This window comes from Ctenopharyngodon idella, chromosome 3 (genome assembly GCF_019924925.1).
Source record: "Ctenopharyngodon idella isolate HZGC_01 chromosome 3, HZGC01, whole genome shotgun sequence".
In the NCBI taxonomy this organism is placed as follows: Eukaryota; Metazoa; Chordata; class Actinopteri; order Cypriniformes; family Xenocyprididae; genus Ctenopharyngodon; species Ctenopharyngodon idella.
Window position 1 is genome coordinate 26,632,416 of NC_067222.1, and position 15,053 is coordinate 26,647,468.

Here is a 15,053-nt window from a genome sequence, read left to right on the forward strand (position 1 = left end):
TTCATTTACACTTTTATGTGCATTTATTTGATCAAAAATACATTAATATTGTGAAATATCACTAATTTTTTTCTATGATGGCAAAGCTGAATTTTCAGCATCATTACTCCAGTCTTTAGTGTCACATGATCCTTCAGAAATCACTTTAGAAATCACATGCTACTTTGGTGCTCAAGAAACATTTATTATTATTATTATTATTATTATTATTATTATATTGTGCTACTAATGATTTTTTTGTGGAAACTGTGATAATTTTTTAACGGTTCTCTGATAAATTTAAAGTTCAAAAGAACAAGGTTTTTTAAATAGAAATCTTTTGTAACATTACAGATGTATTTACTGCCACTTTTGATCAAATTAATGCATCCTTCTTGAATAAAAGTATTAATTTCATACTGACCCCAAACATTTAAAAGGTAGTGTACACTTTTGAGCATACATAAACAAATATTTAAAAGGTCACAGTCATGAAAGTTGTTGTGATCTGTGAGCCATGATTAATACAGACCGTGTCCCTTAAAGAAACGCACAGGGGCTTTTATTGGATTTCATACACTGCTAAATAGGGCGAAGAATATATGATCTCATAGGATCACTATAGCCTGCTCTGTATGCATGAAGATTAGTCTCATCAAAGTACTGAGCACACACACAAACATGAGAGAATACATGGATTCCACACATGTCCACTTGCAAACAGGCCAACGCTCTCTGTTGTTTTCCTCCAACGGCACAATTCCCACTCAAGCATCCATTGTGCCCCTTTGGAGGAAGAGGAGGAGGCAGGAATTACTGAGGCATGCAAAGACACTGGCAGGATATATAGCCCAGTCCTCCCTGAGATAGACCTGCTTCTCTCTCTCTCTTGTGTCTCTCCCTCAGCCTCACTTTATTGGTTCCTCATCTGTTTGCTTTTATCAGCGAAATTACTCAGCCAACGTAACTACTGAGCCATAATCACAGTAAACAGAACTAGAAGTTGTTAACTTTAGTGCATCAGAAAGACCAACGGGAACTTCTGCCCTGATTCAACCTAAAGTAAACACAATCAGTGTTGTTATTATCTTCTGTGTTCTGTTTTATGATTAAATTCTGTGTGGTTTAATAAACAACCTTTAAGTTTACATTCATAAAAGCTAAAAGTTTTATGTTAAAAGCTATAGAAGATTTCCCACTTATTTGAAAGCTCATCTGTCACCGATATGTGCAGTATTAATTTGCTGATGTATTGTCAAAGGCATAGTTCACTCAAATACCCTATTGTTCAAAAGATTTAAAAAAAAAAAAAAAAAAATTATTCAGCAAAGATGCATTAAATTGATCAAAAGTCACAGTAAAGACTTTTACATTGTTTCAAAAATATGTATTTTATATAAATACCATTCTTTTAAACTTTCTATTCATCAAAGAATCATTATGAGAAAATGTTTTCACAAAAATATTAAGCAACATAATGTTTTCAACATTGATAATGATAAGAAATGTTTCTTGAGCAGCAAATCATCATATTAGAATGATTTCTGAAGGATCATGTGACACTGAAGACTGGAGTAATGATGCTGAAAATTCAGCTTTACCATCACAGGAATAAATTATGTTGTTTTTTTAATATTACAATAGAAAATAGTTATTTTAAATTGTACTTATATTTCACAATATTACTGTTTTCACTGTACTTTTGATCAAATAAATGCAGCCTTGATGAGCATAAGAGACTTTTTTTACAGACTCCAAACTTGTCATTATTTACTCAGCCTCGTGTCTTCTCCAAACCCTGTATGTCAACTTTTGTTTGTTTGTTTGTTTGTTTGTTTGTTTTTTATGGTAGTAAATGCATGGAAAAGACAGACCTCAAAAAATAAGTAGATCTTCAAAATTTCTTATTTTATTGTTTCATGAAAAAAGAAAGTCAACAGGTTTGGACTGAAATGGCAGTGAGTAAATTTAGACAGAAATTTTAATCTTTATGAGTGAACTAATCCTTTAACCTCAAAATGATGAACTATATTAATGTGAAGATTCAGCTTTTTTGGGCCCAGTCTGACAGAGAGACAGTCTAACACTCCGACTGATCTTTGTCAGAGATAAATCTGATGATGTGGGAACGGCAGCTCATCTGGTATCCTCAGCTGTCATTTTACCCTCTACTTCAGCTGCCACTGAGGTCTGTAGATGCAGAAACTGATGCAGTGCCAGCTTGACAAGCCACAGACACAGAGGAAACATGCTTCAGTGACCAGGACACGCACACACACACACACACACACACAGATGTAAACAGTTCAAGATCACTCTGAGCCACTGAGATATTTATCTTTTCAAAACAAATGTCAAGAATTCCGATATCTGAAACCTGTTATCAACTCTGTCAGCTCAGAGTATAACTTCCATCTTTTACCATATTATGTATGCCTAGATTCACACACTATATTTACTTGGCAAGTGACCACATTAGCATGCCATATTTCTCTAAAAGAAGAAACAAACATGGCGGACAGTTGTGTCTTCATAAGAATGTAATTGGTGTAGTAAAGGCAGTGAGAAAGTGGTCTGGTGACATTCTTATTGCCACTGGGTATCGAAATGTGAGGAAGACTCTGTAATAACATGGATTCTGCCATGTGAGAGTTTGAATAGAGCCTCTGCAGGAGCCGGGGGAATTCATCGTGTGCGTCATAGCCAGTGCAGCGGGGAAGAGATTGATTTTAAACTGGATTTTGCCTAGGCAGTCGAATGTGTGTCTCTCTCATTGTGGAGACAGGAAAGTTTGTTCATTTCTGCAGTCAGAAGGCATGCGGCCACTTCTAGCTGCCAGAAACACTCCTCTGCTTTTATGCGATCAGTGCTAGGCTGGCTTTACAATAAGCTTTTTCCCCACCCCCCAAAACACAATAACATAAAACACAAATTTCATAGCTCAGCTTTTCAGTTTTTGGTAGACTGCACGGTCTCTGTATTGTAGACTGATTTATTTTGTTCAGATATTGTTTGTAGAACAGATCGGACAATCAGTGAGCACTGTAATTGATTAAAAGTGAAAGTTCACCTAAAGGTGCAGTGAGTTTTTGAAATAATAATTTTAATAAGCATTTTTAATAATAAGCATAACAGAGTCTATTTTATTTTATTTTATTTTATTCCCCAGTAATGAAGGCTTATGCAATGCAAAAGTGCTTTCTTTGGCCAGAAATGGCCAGAAGTATTTGCAAATTTTACATTAATTTGAAGTAAATGATACCAATATTTATAGCTATTGCATGTAGACTGCATTGGGCGGACAAATACATGGCGATCGCAAAAAGTAGTTCACAGTCAGAAGAAGGAATTGGTGCACATGGGAGCAGTCTGGAGACAAAGTACACTCATAAGTATTTTTTTCTTAGTGTTGATCTGTTTAAAGAACATAGAGAGCTGAGTCTTAATTAGTTTCAATCTAAAAGTTAAATGAGGCTCCCAGGTGACTTTGCTAGTTTAAGTGTTGTCTGTCTGAACTCCACAGTGGAGATGCTCCACTCACAGATGGTGGCTTGATTACTAATGCAGCTCTGTCCTGCCTGCAACCCTGTCATTTTTATTTTTTTTTTAACCAAAGTACATTTTTTTTTTTCTACAAGCTTAGCTACTATGTACAACTGCCTGCTAATTGGAGAGTATGCTATATTCTCTTCAGTCTCTCATAATTATGACCAGAACATGCGTTCCCCAGAGAGGATGTTGTGCAGACTTGTGGTTAAGCATCTGAGCTGTTAACCAAAAGGTTGTAGGTTTAAACCCAACAAGGGACAGTCCATTAACCACTGCCATTGTGCCCTTGAGCAAAGCACTTAACCCCAGGCTGCTCCAGGAGGACTGTCCCTGTAATAAATATACTGTAAATTGTCTTGGACAAAAGCAAAAGTTTCACATGTCCCTGACTCAAGTGTAAAGATCTCTGTGAATAAAAATATGCATAATTCTTCCTTACTACTTGTCAATCTGTTAAAAACATCTGATCAAGCGTTAAATACAGGTGTATGGAGTACTAGGAATGTCGCTTATAAATGTAGATTAAATGCATTAATTAAAAAATAAAAATAATAAATGCATTAATTAAAAAAATAAAAATTTGAATAAACCACTTTTTGAATTAGCAAATAAATACACATATTTAAAGATTAAAAAAAAAAGTAGTTAAATGTAACAATAAAGAACAAATTGAAGTCATTTTTAAATGCAACATCTAAATTCCTTTTTTATCCTTGTGCCAAATGATTTTCTTTATCCATTTGGCATGTTTTTATTTAATAAAAGTTAATACAATTTATAATTAATTAAACTGATAAATTTGAATGTTATAAGTCTTCATTTTAATTTTAAAGGGTTAGTTCACCCAAAAATGAAATTTCTGTCATTAATTACTCACCCTCATATTGTTCCACACTCGTTAGACCTTCGTTCATCTTCAGAACACAAATTAAGATATTTTTGATGAAATCCGAGAGTTTTTTTTTTTTATCCCCCATAGAAAGCAACATACCATTACCACATCAAGATCCAGAAAAATAGTAAAGACATCATTAAAATAGTCAACGTGACTACAGTGGTTAATCCTTAATGTTATGAAGCGACAAGAATACATTTTGTGTGCAAAAACAAAACAAAAATAACGACTTTATTCAACAAATTTGTCTCATTCTGACGTAGAACCTGGAAGCGCTGAAAGTAAACAGGAGAGATCAATTTGTTGAATAAAGTCGTTATTTGTGTTTTGTTTTTACGCACAAAATGTTTTCTCTCGTCGCTTCATAACATTCGAAGATGAACGAAGGTCTAACGGGTTTGGAATGACATGAGGGTGAGTAATTAATGACAGAAGTTTTATTTTTGTGTGAACTAACCCTTTAAATGGCACGCCTAGTCCATACCAGGTATAAACATCAATGTGTTTGGGTAACCATTTGGGAATGGATTACACCAGACAGATTTTAATACCAGGATGTAAACAGTATCTTTGTTTGGGTGAGGTAATACCCTTCAACTGAGAAATAAATAAAGGGTGAGTGAGAGTATGAACACTAGACATAAGCTGGAGTAATGCAGGTCTTACTCCAGTCAGCGCCTCCTGACTTTGTCTAAGAGCAGGACCTTTTCCCCGGTCCAAATGAAATAATAATCTTGATTGCCTTTAAATAGAATTGTCTTCCTCCTTGCTCGGGAAAACAGGAACCCCTCTGCAATTAAGTCGGCACAGATTGGCGGTGGTCTTTATGAGGCATCAGAAATCTCCAGCTGACTGCAATTTTCACCAGAGGTTTGGCACTCCCTTGATGGCTCCCTGAGTGGCTCTCAAGGGAAAGCCCTACTATTCATTGTAATTAAGAAATATCTCCACTGCCGGCAGCAAAAGGCTCTATCGTTCATGCTTCAGCACACTATACCTACTGTACTGTATTCCCAGCTAGAGACTGATCTGCACAAGCAGACTGCTGTCCAAAATGTGCTTTAGACACACTGCACCTAAATACGATTGTGACTCCTCTTCTGAGTGCTTAATCCTGTTCTGTTCACTCAGAGATTGGTTATACATGCAGTGAAAATCATGTGAAGCTCACATATCCAATACACAGTTACTATACTAAATGAGGGCTACAAAGATAACAACAATCATTTTGATCCTAATTTCATGTTTGTTTAATGTATGTAGTCATGAAATCAGAGACTCGAACATCTGATCACAAGTGCTCTGAGTACTAAATCTCTTTCTGTTCACACTGAGCTCTGTTATATATTGAACTGATTTTACTCCCCAAAAAAGGTGCAATGTGTAATTTTAGGAGGATCTATTGACAGAAATGCAATATAATATACATAACTGTTTTCAGTGGTGTGTAAAGGCCTTACATAATGAACCGTTATGTTTTTATTACCTTAGAATGAGTCATTTCTGTCTACATACACCGCAGGTCCCCTTACATGTTAAGTCACCATTTTGCGCCGGCATGTTTCTACAGTAGACCTAAATGGACAAACTGCTCTACAGAGCATGTTTGCTTGACTGGCTGCTCTCTTCTGTCTCAGATGACGACATGTTTGTCCTGTGTTGGCCACCGTAGCTTCTCTATATTGCAATTAGCAACTTCGCTAGATGCCGCTAAAATTTACACACTGCACCTTTAAATGGGTGACCCATAAATTATGGTCCAGAGAGAGCATGCTGATTTAAAACAAAAGGCACTCCTGAATGACAGTTTAGTAAGTGTTTGTCATTGTTAAAGTCCCTGTAAAGCCAAAGTATTTGTCACACCACAGAAAAATGTGTTATTAACCACCCAGCCAAATTTAAATGATTAAAAAAATCGCCAAGTAAATGAAATAAGTTTGTCAAATCGTGAAAAAATAAGCAGTATTCTCTGCTCTCAAACGCTGGGGGCGTGTCTGCTGTCGCCACTGAAACCACACCCACTTGCGAGAGCTGCCATCTCAACTTACTTGTCTAATGAGTCAAACATACTGATGCATATAAACAAAAGAATCACGTTAGTGTTAGAGTTACTGTGGACTACCTACTAATTATAACATAAGCACAAGGCAAATTACACTCATTGGTGGGCACGTACTGCCGACCTTTGTCGATAGATGTCAGCGCCACGAGATGGGAGGGACTCTGTCTGACCCCATGTCATCGGTTGTCGGTGGGACAGGAGGATGAAGGCCGACGCGGGAGATAGTCTGTTCAGCCCCATTCACCAATAACAGCGGATTATCAGTGAATCCCAGTTGTCTCTGATGAAAGTTTGTAAAACTATCCGGTGTAAAATGATCACTGTAGAGACAAAATTAATCCACCCCTTCTTCATATCTTCGTTTTTAGGAAATTTAAATAAGGAGACCGAGCTGTTTTGTATAATATCGCAACCAGGTAATATGCATTTACGTGATGAAGACATTACTAGCTAGCAAAATGTAGGCTGTATAAGTAACGGTAAAGACACTCGAGATTGAACAGGCGAGCCACTGTAGCGTTAGGGGCGGGGCCAGGCTCGGTGGCTCTAGTGCGTCATCGACAGTTATATAGTGATAGGCGCGGGGCCATGCTCGCGGGCTCCAGTGTGTCTTCGTCCCGCCCCTAACGCTACAGCGGCTTGCCAGTTCATTTTAGCTCCGCCCAAAAAATCCTGAACACAGAATTGGTGAAAAACTGTTTAACGCTCTAACTTCACAATTCAGTACTACATAGTTCACAGTCTTTGTAATGTGTTTCAGCAGTACATTTGTAACATTTATAATGTGTTTAGAAACAATTCTCAGAATAGGTTGTTTGCACATGACGTCATTGCTGGCACGCGAAATGCGGCTGGAGGGCAAGGAGTGATTTTTCTATATAGGAATCCTGTAGGAAACTCAAAATTCCTTTGTTTTGCGTCATTTATGGTTGCTCAAATCTATCAAATCTATTTACGTAACTTATATCGTTTTTTATCTTTAAAATATGTTGTGATTTTCTGTTTATACCTTTCTAAAGCAGCACAGTACGGACTTTTCCCCATCTCTTCCATTCTAATTTTCACTACTTGCCCTTCACATTAATTTTGCGCGTCACCAGAACCACGTGATTGCAAACAACCTATTGACTTTACAGGGACTTTTAACATTTCTTTCGTCAAAAATATCTGACTTAAAACGGACTTAAACAGTTGCTATCTACACTGCTGTTGGAAAGTTTGGGGTCGGTTCCATTTTTTTTTTTTTTTTGTTGTTGAAAGAAGTCTCTTATTCTCACCAAGGCTGCATTTATTTGATCAAAAATACAGTAAAAACAGTAATACTGTGAAATATTATTACAATTTAAAGAAACCATTTTCTATTTGAATATATTTTAAAATGTAATTTAGTCCTGTGATGGTAAAGCTGAATTTTCAGCATCATTACTCCAGTCTTCAGTGTCACATGATCCTTCAAAAATCATTCTAATATGATGATTTGCTGCTCAAGAAACATTTATTATTATTCTCAATGTTGAAAACAGTTCTGCTGCTTTATATTTTTTTTGTGGAAACCGTGATACTTTTTTCTTTGAAAAGAAAGTACAGCATTTATTTAAAATGGAACATTTTTATAATAATGAAAATGTCTTTACTTTGACTTTTGATCAATTTAATGCATTCTTGTATAATACATGTATTTTTTTTTTCCTCTTAATTTTTTTAACTGACTCCAAAAATCTGACCCCAAACTTTTGCTCAGTCATTGCAATTTCAGGAGTGACTTCTGTATTCTGTTCACACAGAATGCTAATTTAGCCATTCATTCCCATATTTAAATGTGCGAAACTTTGCATTTCTTACTGCTAAGAATGTTCATTGCAACACATCTCTCCCCATACATACATACAATCTAGAAAATGCATCAGTCAGCCAAGTGTGAAATGGTCCTGACATCATGATTCAGATATTTAGCTTTAAGTTGAGCTGTGATTAATGTGCTCTATTCATCAGCAACACCACCGAGGGAGGAGGAACGTACATTAAAAAGTGCTGCAAAGGCTTCTGCATCGACATACTCAAGAAAATTGCTCGGAACGTGAAGTTCACCTATGACCTTTATCTAGTGACCAACGGGAAGCACGGGAAGAAGATCAACAACGTGTGGAACGGCATGGTGGGAGAGGTGAGAAGATTTCAATAGCCAAATTTGCTTTTCCATTTTCAGAGCTAAACAAAGGTTAGATTGAATCAAGTTTTGTTCACAGAAGCGGAGTGAACTTCTCTCTCTCCCTCTCCACTGGAAGAAATCAGTCAAAGCCTGATAGCAATCAAATGTGAAATTGGGGAAAGGAGCTAGATATTTGTTCAATTTGGATCCAGAGGGAGTAAAATGCTGTTAAAACTCAAGTTTCATTTGGTTACAAAAATAAATCGAACTATCCCAGGTGTTTTGTATATAAGCTTCGCAGTTTTTTTCTAAACCTTTGTGTTGTCTTGTCTTCTGCCACAGGTGCTGACCAAAAAAGCAGTCATGGCCGTGGGCTCCCTGACAATCAATGAGGAGCGCTCAGAGGTCATCGATTTCTCCGTCCCCTTCGTGGAAACAGGGATTAGTGTGATGGTATCCCGTAGCAACGGAACCGTCTCTCCATCAGCGTTTTTAGGTAACTATCTGCAGGGCACAGCAGCCATTTTCCTGACGATCGCGAGGGGCTCATTTTATTTCCACCTGTCAAAATATTGAGGTCTTCTCACCAATCAAAGAACAGATCCAACAGGCTGATAGAGTCTCCCACAAATCTGCTGAAGTGGACCGCTTTTAGATTCATAGCACCCTGAGTGCTCCTTTATGCTTGATGGCACTAGATCAGCAAGCCATTATTTAATTAGCATAAGGCCAATAATTACAGGGTCTGAGAAACCTCCCCAATGGACACTTGCCAGTTTCCCATTTACTTCCCACGGTAAAGCTCTTTAATCTCTTCAGCTTGTCTATAGTCACATACCATGCAGAATGCCTGCATGATAGTCGCTGACTGTGTGTTTTTTTTTCCCTAATCTACCTGTCTCTTGCTCCTCCTTCCCCTCCCTCGCTGCAGAGCCCTTCAGTGCGTCTGTGTGGGTGATGATGTTTGTGATGCTGCTGCTGGTGACTGCAATGGCTGTCTTCATGTTTGAGTACATCAGCCCCCTGGGCTTCAACAGGAACCTCGCTCAGGGCAAAGGTACGTAACTAGCACTCACAGTTACTCCCTCCCTCTGCGGTTCCCCTGCAATGCAGTCGGTCTTTCAGTCTCAGGCACACTCGTAAATCCTTGCCCTGCTCTGATAGAGCCTTGTCTCATCTGTACCACAACCCCTCTGTTCATTTTATGTATATAAAATATAAAGGCTTAATTTATACTTAATTTCACTGTGTTCAGTGCTGATTGGTTTCAGGCTCTGAGTTAGTTCAATAAAGTTCAAGTCATTTTCAGTTGATTCAAGTGGATCAAATTTAATTCATGTAGTCTCATTTGAAATGCTTTTGTTATGTGGCACTAAAAAGCATTTCTTCTCTTGTTAGATGACTCATTTAAAGCTTAGATTTTTCTCTTTTCAAAAGGGAGGTACGTCAAAGAAATCTAAAGATAAATCGGCTGTCTAGTTCTACACCCACCTTACAAAGGAACCGTTTCCTGCTTCACTTCTGTGTATTTATCCCAATGTTCCACTGTTAACTCTTGCATAAAGTTCTGCTTATATGAAAACAATGAATTTTCAAGAATATAAAGGTTAGCAGCTGAACAGTAGGGTGCTGTACTTTGTCATTATTATATGCAAGTACTCTAACGACCGTGCAGAGGGGAGATTATATTATTTCTGACATTAAAGCACTGAAAAAGGCTTTAGCACAAATGAAGGATGTTAATGAAAACATGTCTTCCGCAGACCCCCACGGACCGTCTTTCACCATGGGGAAAGCAGTGTGGCTGTTGTGGGGCCTGGTATTTAACAACTCTGTGCCCGTGCAAAACCCCAAAGGCACCACCAGTAAATTCATAGTGTCCGTCTGGGCCTTCTTTGCTGTCATCTTCCTGGCCAGTTACACTGCTAACCTGGCTGCCTTCATGATCCAGGAGGAATTTGTGGACCAAGTGACAGGTCTAAGTGACAATAAGGTAAAACAATATAAATCTATACCACCGTTCTAAAGTTTGGGGTCAGTAAGATTTTTTTTTTTTTTTTTTTAAATGAAACTTTTATTTAGCAAGGATGGGTTAAATTTATCAAAAGTGACAGTAAAGCCATTAGATTTCTGTTTCAAATAAATGCTGTTCTTTCTATTCATCAAAGAATCTTGAAAAAAATATATCACGGTTTCCACAAAAATATTAAGCAGCACAACTTTTTTCAACATTGATAATAATAATAAATGTTAATAATTGATAATAATAATAATAATAATATAAGACTAATTTCTGAAGGATCATGTGACTGAAGACTGGAGTAATTATGCTGAAAATTCAGCTTTGACACCACTGGAATAAGTTACATTTTAAAATATATTAAAATAGAAAACAATTTTAAATTGTAATTGTTTTAAAGTGCCCCTATTATGCTTTTTTCTGAATATTACCTTTCATGCAATGTGTAATGAAGCTGCCTGTGAATGTAAACAATCTGCAAAGTTGTGAAGCCAAAAGTGCTCAATAAATAAAGTTATTGTCTCTCAAAAGAAAGAATTGACTCTGAACCGCCTAAACGAGTTGTTAGGAATTCAAATCCCACTTCTGTGACAGCCACACATCACAAAGTAACACATCTGCCTAATAATCCGCCTATGGTCTTCATTGGATGCCCGTGAACAACGTCTACTTTGACCCTCCCTTAAACTCTGTAGCTTGTTCATGTTGTTACATGTCGAGAAGACACTGTTTTCTGCTCAGCAAAAACAAATTCTCTTTGTATACAGTTCCAAAGGATGAGGATGTGAAGAGTCAGTGGTTAAAATTACCACAGCAGAATAACATTTTCACGATTGCTTCTCAAATCTCTGTGAGGTTTAAGTGGGATTTACAAAATGCCATTAAAGATAGGACAATAGCCACTTTATTTGGACCAGCTTGCTCCTCAGAATCATAGCCTGTAAGTATGATTAATTATTGATGTATATATTTTCTACTGGGTGTTCACAATATGTAGTTTTGTGTTTTATATTGTGCTAGGTCTTATATATAGTGTTATCACTGTCTTACTGAAATAGTTCTGCTAATCAGCTGTGGGCTCACTATTACCTAAAACTGTGTCCATTAATGCAGATTGTCTGTTGTTTTACTACTTAGAGTAATGATAAAGGATGGAGTTTTTTTTTTTTTTTTTTTTTTACAAACTTTAATGTTACATCAGTCATTCACGTTGGTGCTTGGCTAACGTTAGCATTATTATTGATGCAGTTAATGATACAGTTCCCATGTGTGCACCGCCATAAATTAGAAATATACACATTGGTTTGTTGATGGACATACGCTTGTTAATGCTGATGTAGAGGAATTACTGTTGCATCTCATAATATACGTCAAACTGAGTAGCTTATCACTGAGAAACATCCTGCTCAAGTCGTCCTTGCGATGGAGGTTTGGGTTGAATAACTAGTTCTTCCAATGTTTCATCATCGGAATCGTGCTCAGATTGATATGGTAAAATCGACGCCATCTTTACTGTCTTTACAGTGTATAAGCTACTGTACAATCGCTGAGCTTTAGGAAGCCTCCGGAGCTGAATCAGTTATGGCAATGACTGTTTGTTTTCACATGCGCTGTAAGCGGTAGACCAATCACAACAGACTGGGCCGTCTGGCCAATCAGAGCAGAGCAGGCTTGTGGAAAGGAGGGATTTAGAGAGACTGAAGCATCAGACGAGTCGTTTGAGAATCATTGAAAAATGTGGTGATGTGCAATGTATATTATGAGAAAATGAAAGCGTTTTTTGACCTTTGATGCATGTAAACCTGTTATAGGAGACCTCCAAAACAAAATTAAAAACTAGCAAAAAACTAAAATAGCATAATAGGGGCACTTTAAATTTTAAATTGTAAGAATATTTCACAATATTGCTGTTTTTACTGTATTTTTGATCAAATAAATGCAGCCTGTTATTATTATTTTTTTTTCTCCAGATAACCATTTAATATTATTTGCATTTTTAAAGGGATAGTTCACCCAAAAGTGAAAATTACCCCGTGATTTACACACCCTCAAGCCATCCTAGGTGTATATGACTTTCATCTTTCAGCCGCACACAGTCAGAGTTATATTAAATAATGTCCTGGCTCTTCCAAGCTTTATAATGGCAATAAATAGAGGATGAGATTTTGAAGCCCAAAACAGTGCAACCATCCATCATAAAAGATATCCATATGGCTCTGGGGGGTTAATAAAGGCCTGCTGAAGCGAAGCGATGCGTTTGTGTGAGTAAAATATCTGTATTTAAAATTAAAACTAAAATAACTGGCTTCCGACAGACGGCCGTACGCATTGAAAAGCATTTACGGTGAAAGAGTGAACTCTGACCCGACTCATGACATATTGACGAACACAGAAGCGCAAAGGATAGAGCAAAACAAAACACCGGTCACGAATTAGAAGTCTAAAATTAGATTTTTTAAAGAGAAATGTCAGAGGATTTTGATATAAGAGAAGAGGAGCTTGAGTTTGTTGCCCACTCCTATTTGTTTGAACAGCGAGAGGCGTCAAAGCTTACGCTACTGCTACATCGCGTCAGGGATTACTCTTTTGCCGTAAGTCGACAAACGTACGGCCATCTGCCGGAAGCCAGTTATTTAAGTTTACAATATGGATAAGTTTTAAATATGGATATTTTTCTTACACAAACGCATGGCTTCGCTTTAGAAGGCCTTTATTAACCCCCCGGAGCCATGTGGATATCTTTTATGATGGATGGTGGCACTTTTTTGGGCTCTGATTGTGTTCATCTGAAAGAAGAAAGTCATATACACCTAGGATGGCTTGAGGGTGAGTAAATCATGGGGTAATTTTCACTTTTGGGTGAACTATCCCTTTACTTCCTTTTAAGGCATGTAAGGATATTCATTTGATAGGTCTTAAGGCAAGTGTGTGCGTCTTCCAAAGATCTAATGAAAGCTATGCCACTGATGGCAGCACAGTGGTTTCGATCCTGTAATAGCACAACAAAGTACTTTGACCTTTGGTAAGACGTTGCAGTCTCTGCTGGATATTTACTGCAGTCTAGAGTGTTTATTTTGCAGACTTGAATTATGTAGACCACTGGATGTTTTGTTCATAAGGCTCGTATCAAGACTTCCTTCTTTACATGAAAACAAAGACTTCACAACTGATTAGTATCAGAGCAGGGAATGCACAAGAATATTTCACGATAATCCCACAGTATGTCGGCATGCTGATGTGAGTGTTGGATTACAATGAGGTTGAGCTTTCTTTAAAATAATTTAGATGCTTGGAAGTTTTAAAAAGGACATGATATTGCAGAATTAGTATGTGGATGGGAACAAAAACAAAAACAAAAATCAGAACAATAAGGATGGCCGGTTGCCCAGAGCCATAATATAATATAATATAAAATATAATATAATATAATATAATATAATATAATAAACAGTGTGTGTGTGTGTGTGTGTGTGTGTGTAGTGCTGGTGGAGCTAGTGAAATTTTTGGCAAAACAAGTATAAATCTGAACCACTGGCCCATCCAGGCAGGTATAAAATATCCTGTCTGAAAAGAATATCTTCAATCACAAATAAAACAAAGCCCAAAGCTCTTTGACATAGATTGTGAACTCTCTTATGTAGTGGTGAGCTCGATTAAAGTAGAATCATTTGTCTTGTTCAGCTGCCATGGGACTTTTTGTTGGTGTTTTACTGTATGCTCAGCATTTGTGTATGGTGTAGAGTGTTGTGATGCAACATTTCATCTACAGAATACAGAGCATTGTGCATTTGTACAACAGATAGTAGTGTATGTATGAGTCAAGTCAAGTCACCTTTATTTATATAGCGCTTTTTACAATGCAGATTGTATCAAAGCAGCTTTACAGTGATAACTGGTATATAATTTTGGCTGCACAGCAGCTCTTAAAGAAAATGGTGTCATTATCCATCTTAAGTAAATTCAGTATTGATTCATTCCGATGTAAGAATCAATAGTTATTAATTTAGTTAATTTATCTATATCAGCACTGGAGTAAACAGTGATGTTATCATCCAGCTCAGTTTATTTCGCATACAATGGTGTCGATGCAGGCAGATCAAAACACTGTTGAATATCAAATGTCAAGTGTCCCCAACTAAGCAAGCCAAAGGCGACAGCGGCAAGGAACCCAAACTCCAACAGGTGACATCAGGTGGCAAACAGGTGTTAAAATGGAGAAAAAAACCTTGGGAGAAACCAGGCTCAGTCGGGGGGGCCAGTTCTCCTCTAGCCAACAGTGAACAGTGCATGATTATGATTCAGGCAGCTTTCATAAATCCGATTGGGATCGCAACAGTCAAAGTATTTATTCCAGTTCCATCCAGTTGAGGATCGTATTCATCACGGCGGTACAGACGGT

The 15,053-nt window shown here is 37.4% G+C and overlaps 1 protein-coding gene across 1 annotated transcript in view; it reads left to right on the forward strand.

The window, feature by feature from the left end:
* grin2aa (glutamate receptor, ionotropic, N-methyl D-aspartate 2A, a) overlaps positions 1–15,053 on the forward strand; it is a 151,481-nt gene that overhangs the window by 121,835 nt on the left and 14,593 nt on the right. The window contains exons 6-9 of the mRNA XM_051887845.1: positions 8,478–8,649; positions 8,977–9,130; positions 9,566–9,691; positions 10,398–10,627. Of these exons, the coding sequence (XP_051743805.1) occupies positions 8,478–8,649; positions 8,977–9,130; positions 9,566–9,691; positions 10,398–10,627 (682 nt within the window). The remainder of the gene's footprint in view (positions 1–8,477; positions 8,650–8,976; positions 9,131–9,565; positions 9,692–10,397; positions 10,628–15,053) is intronic.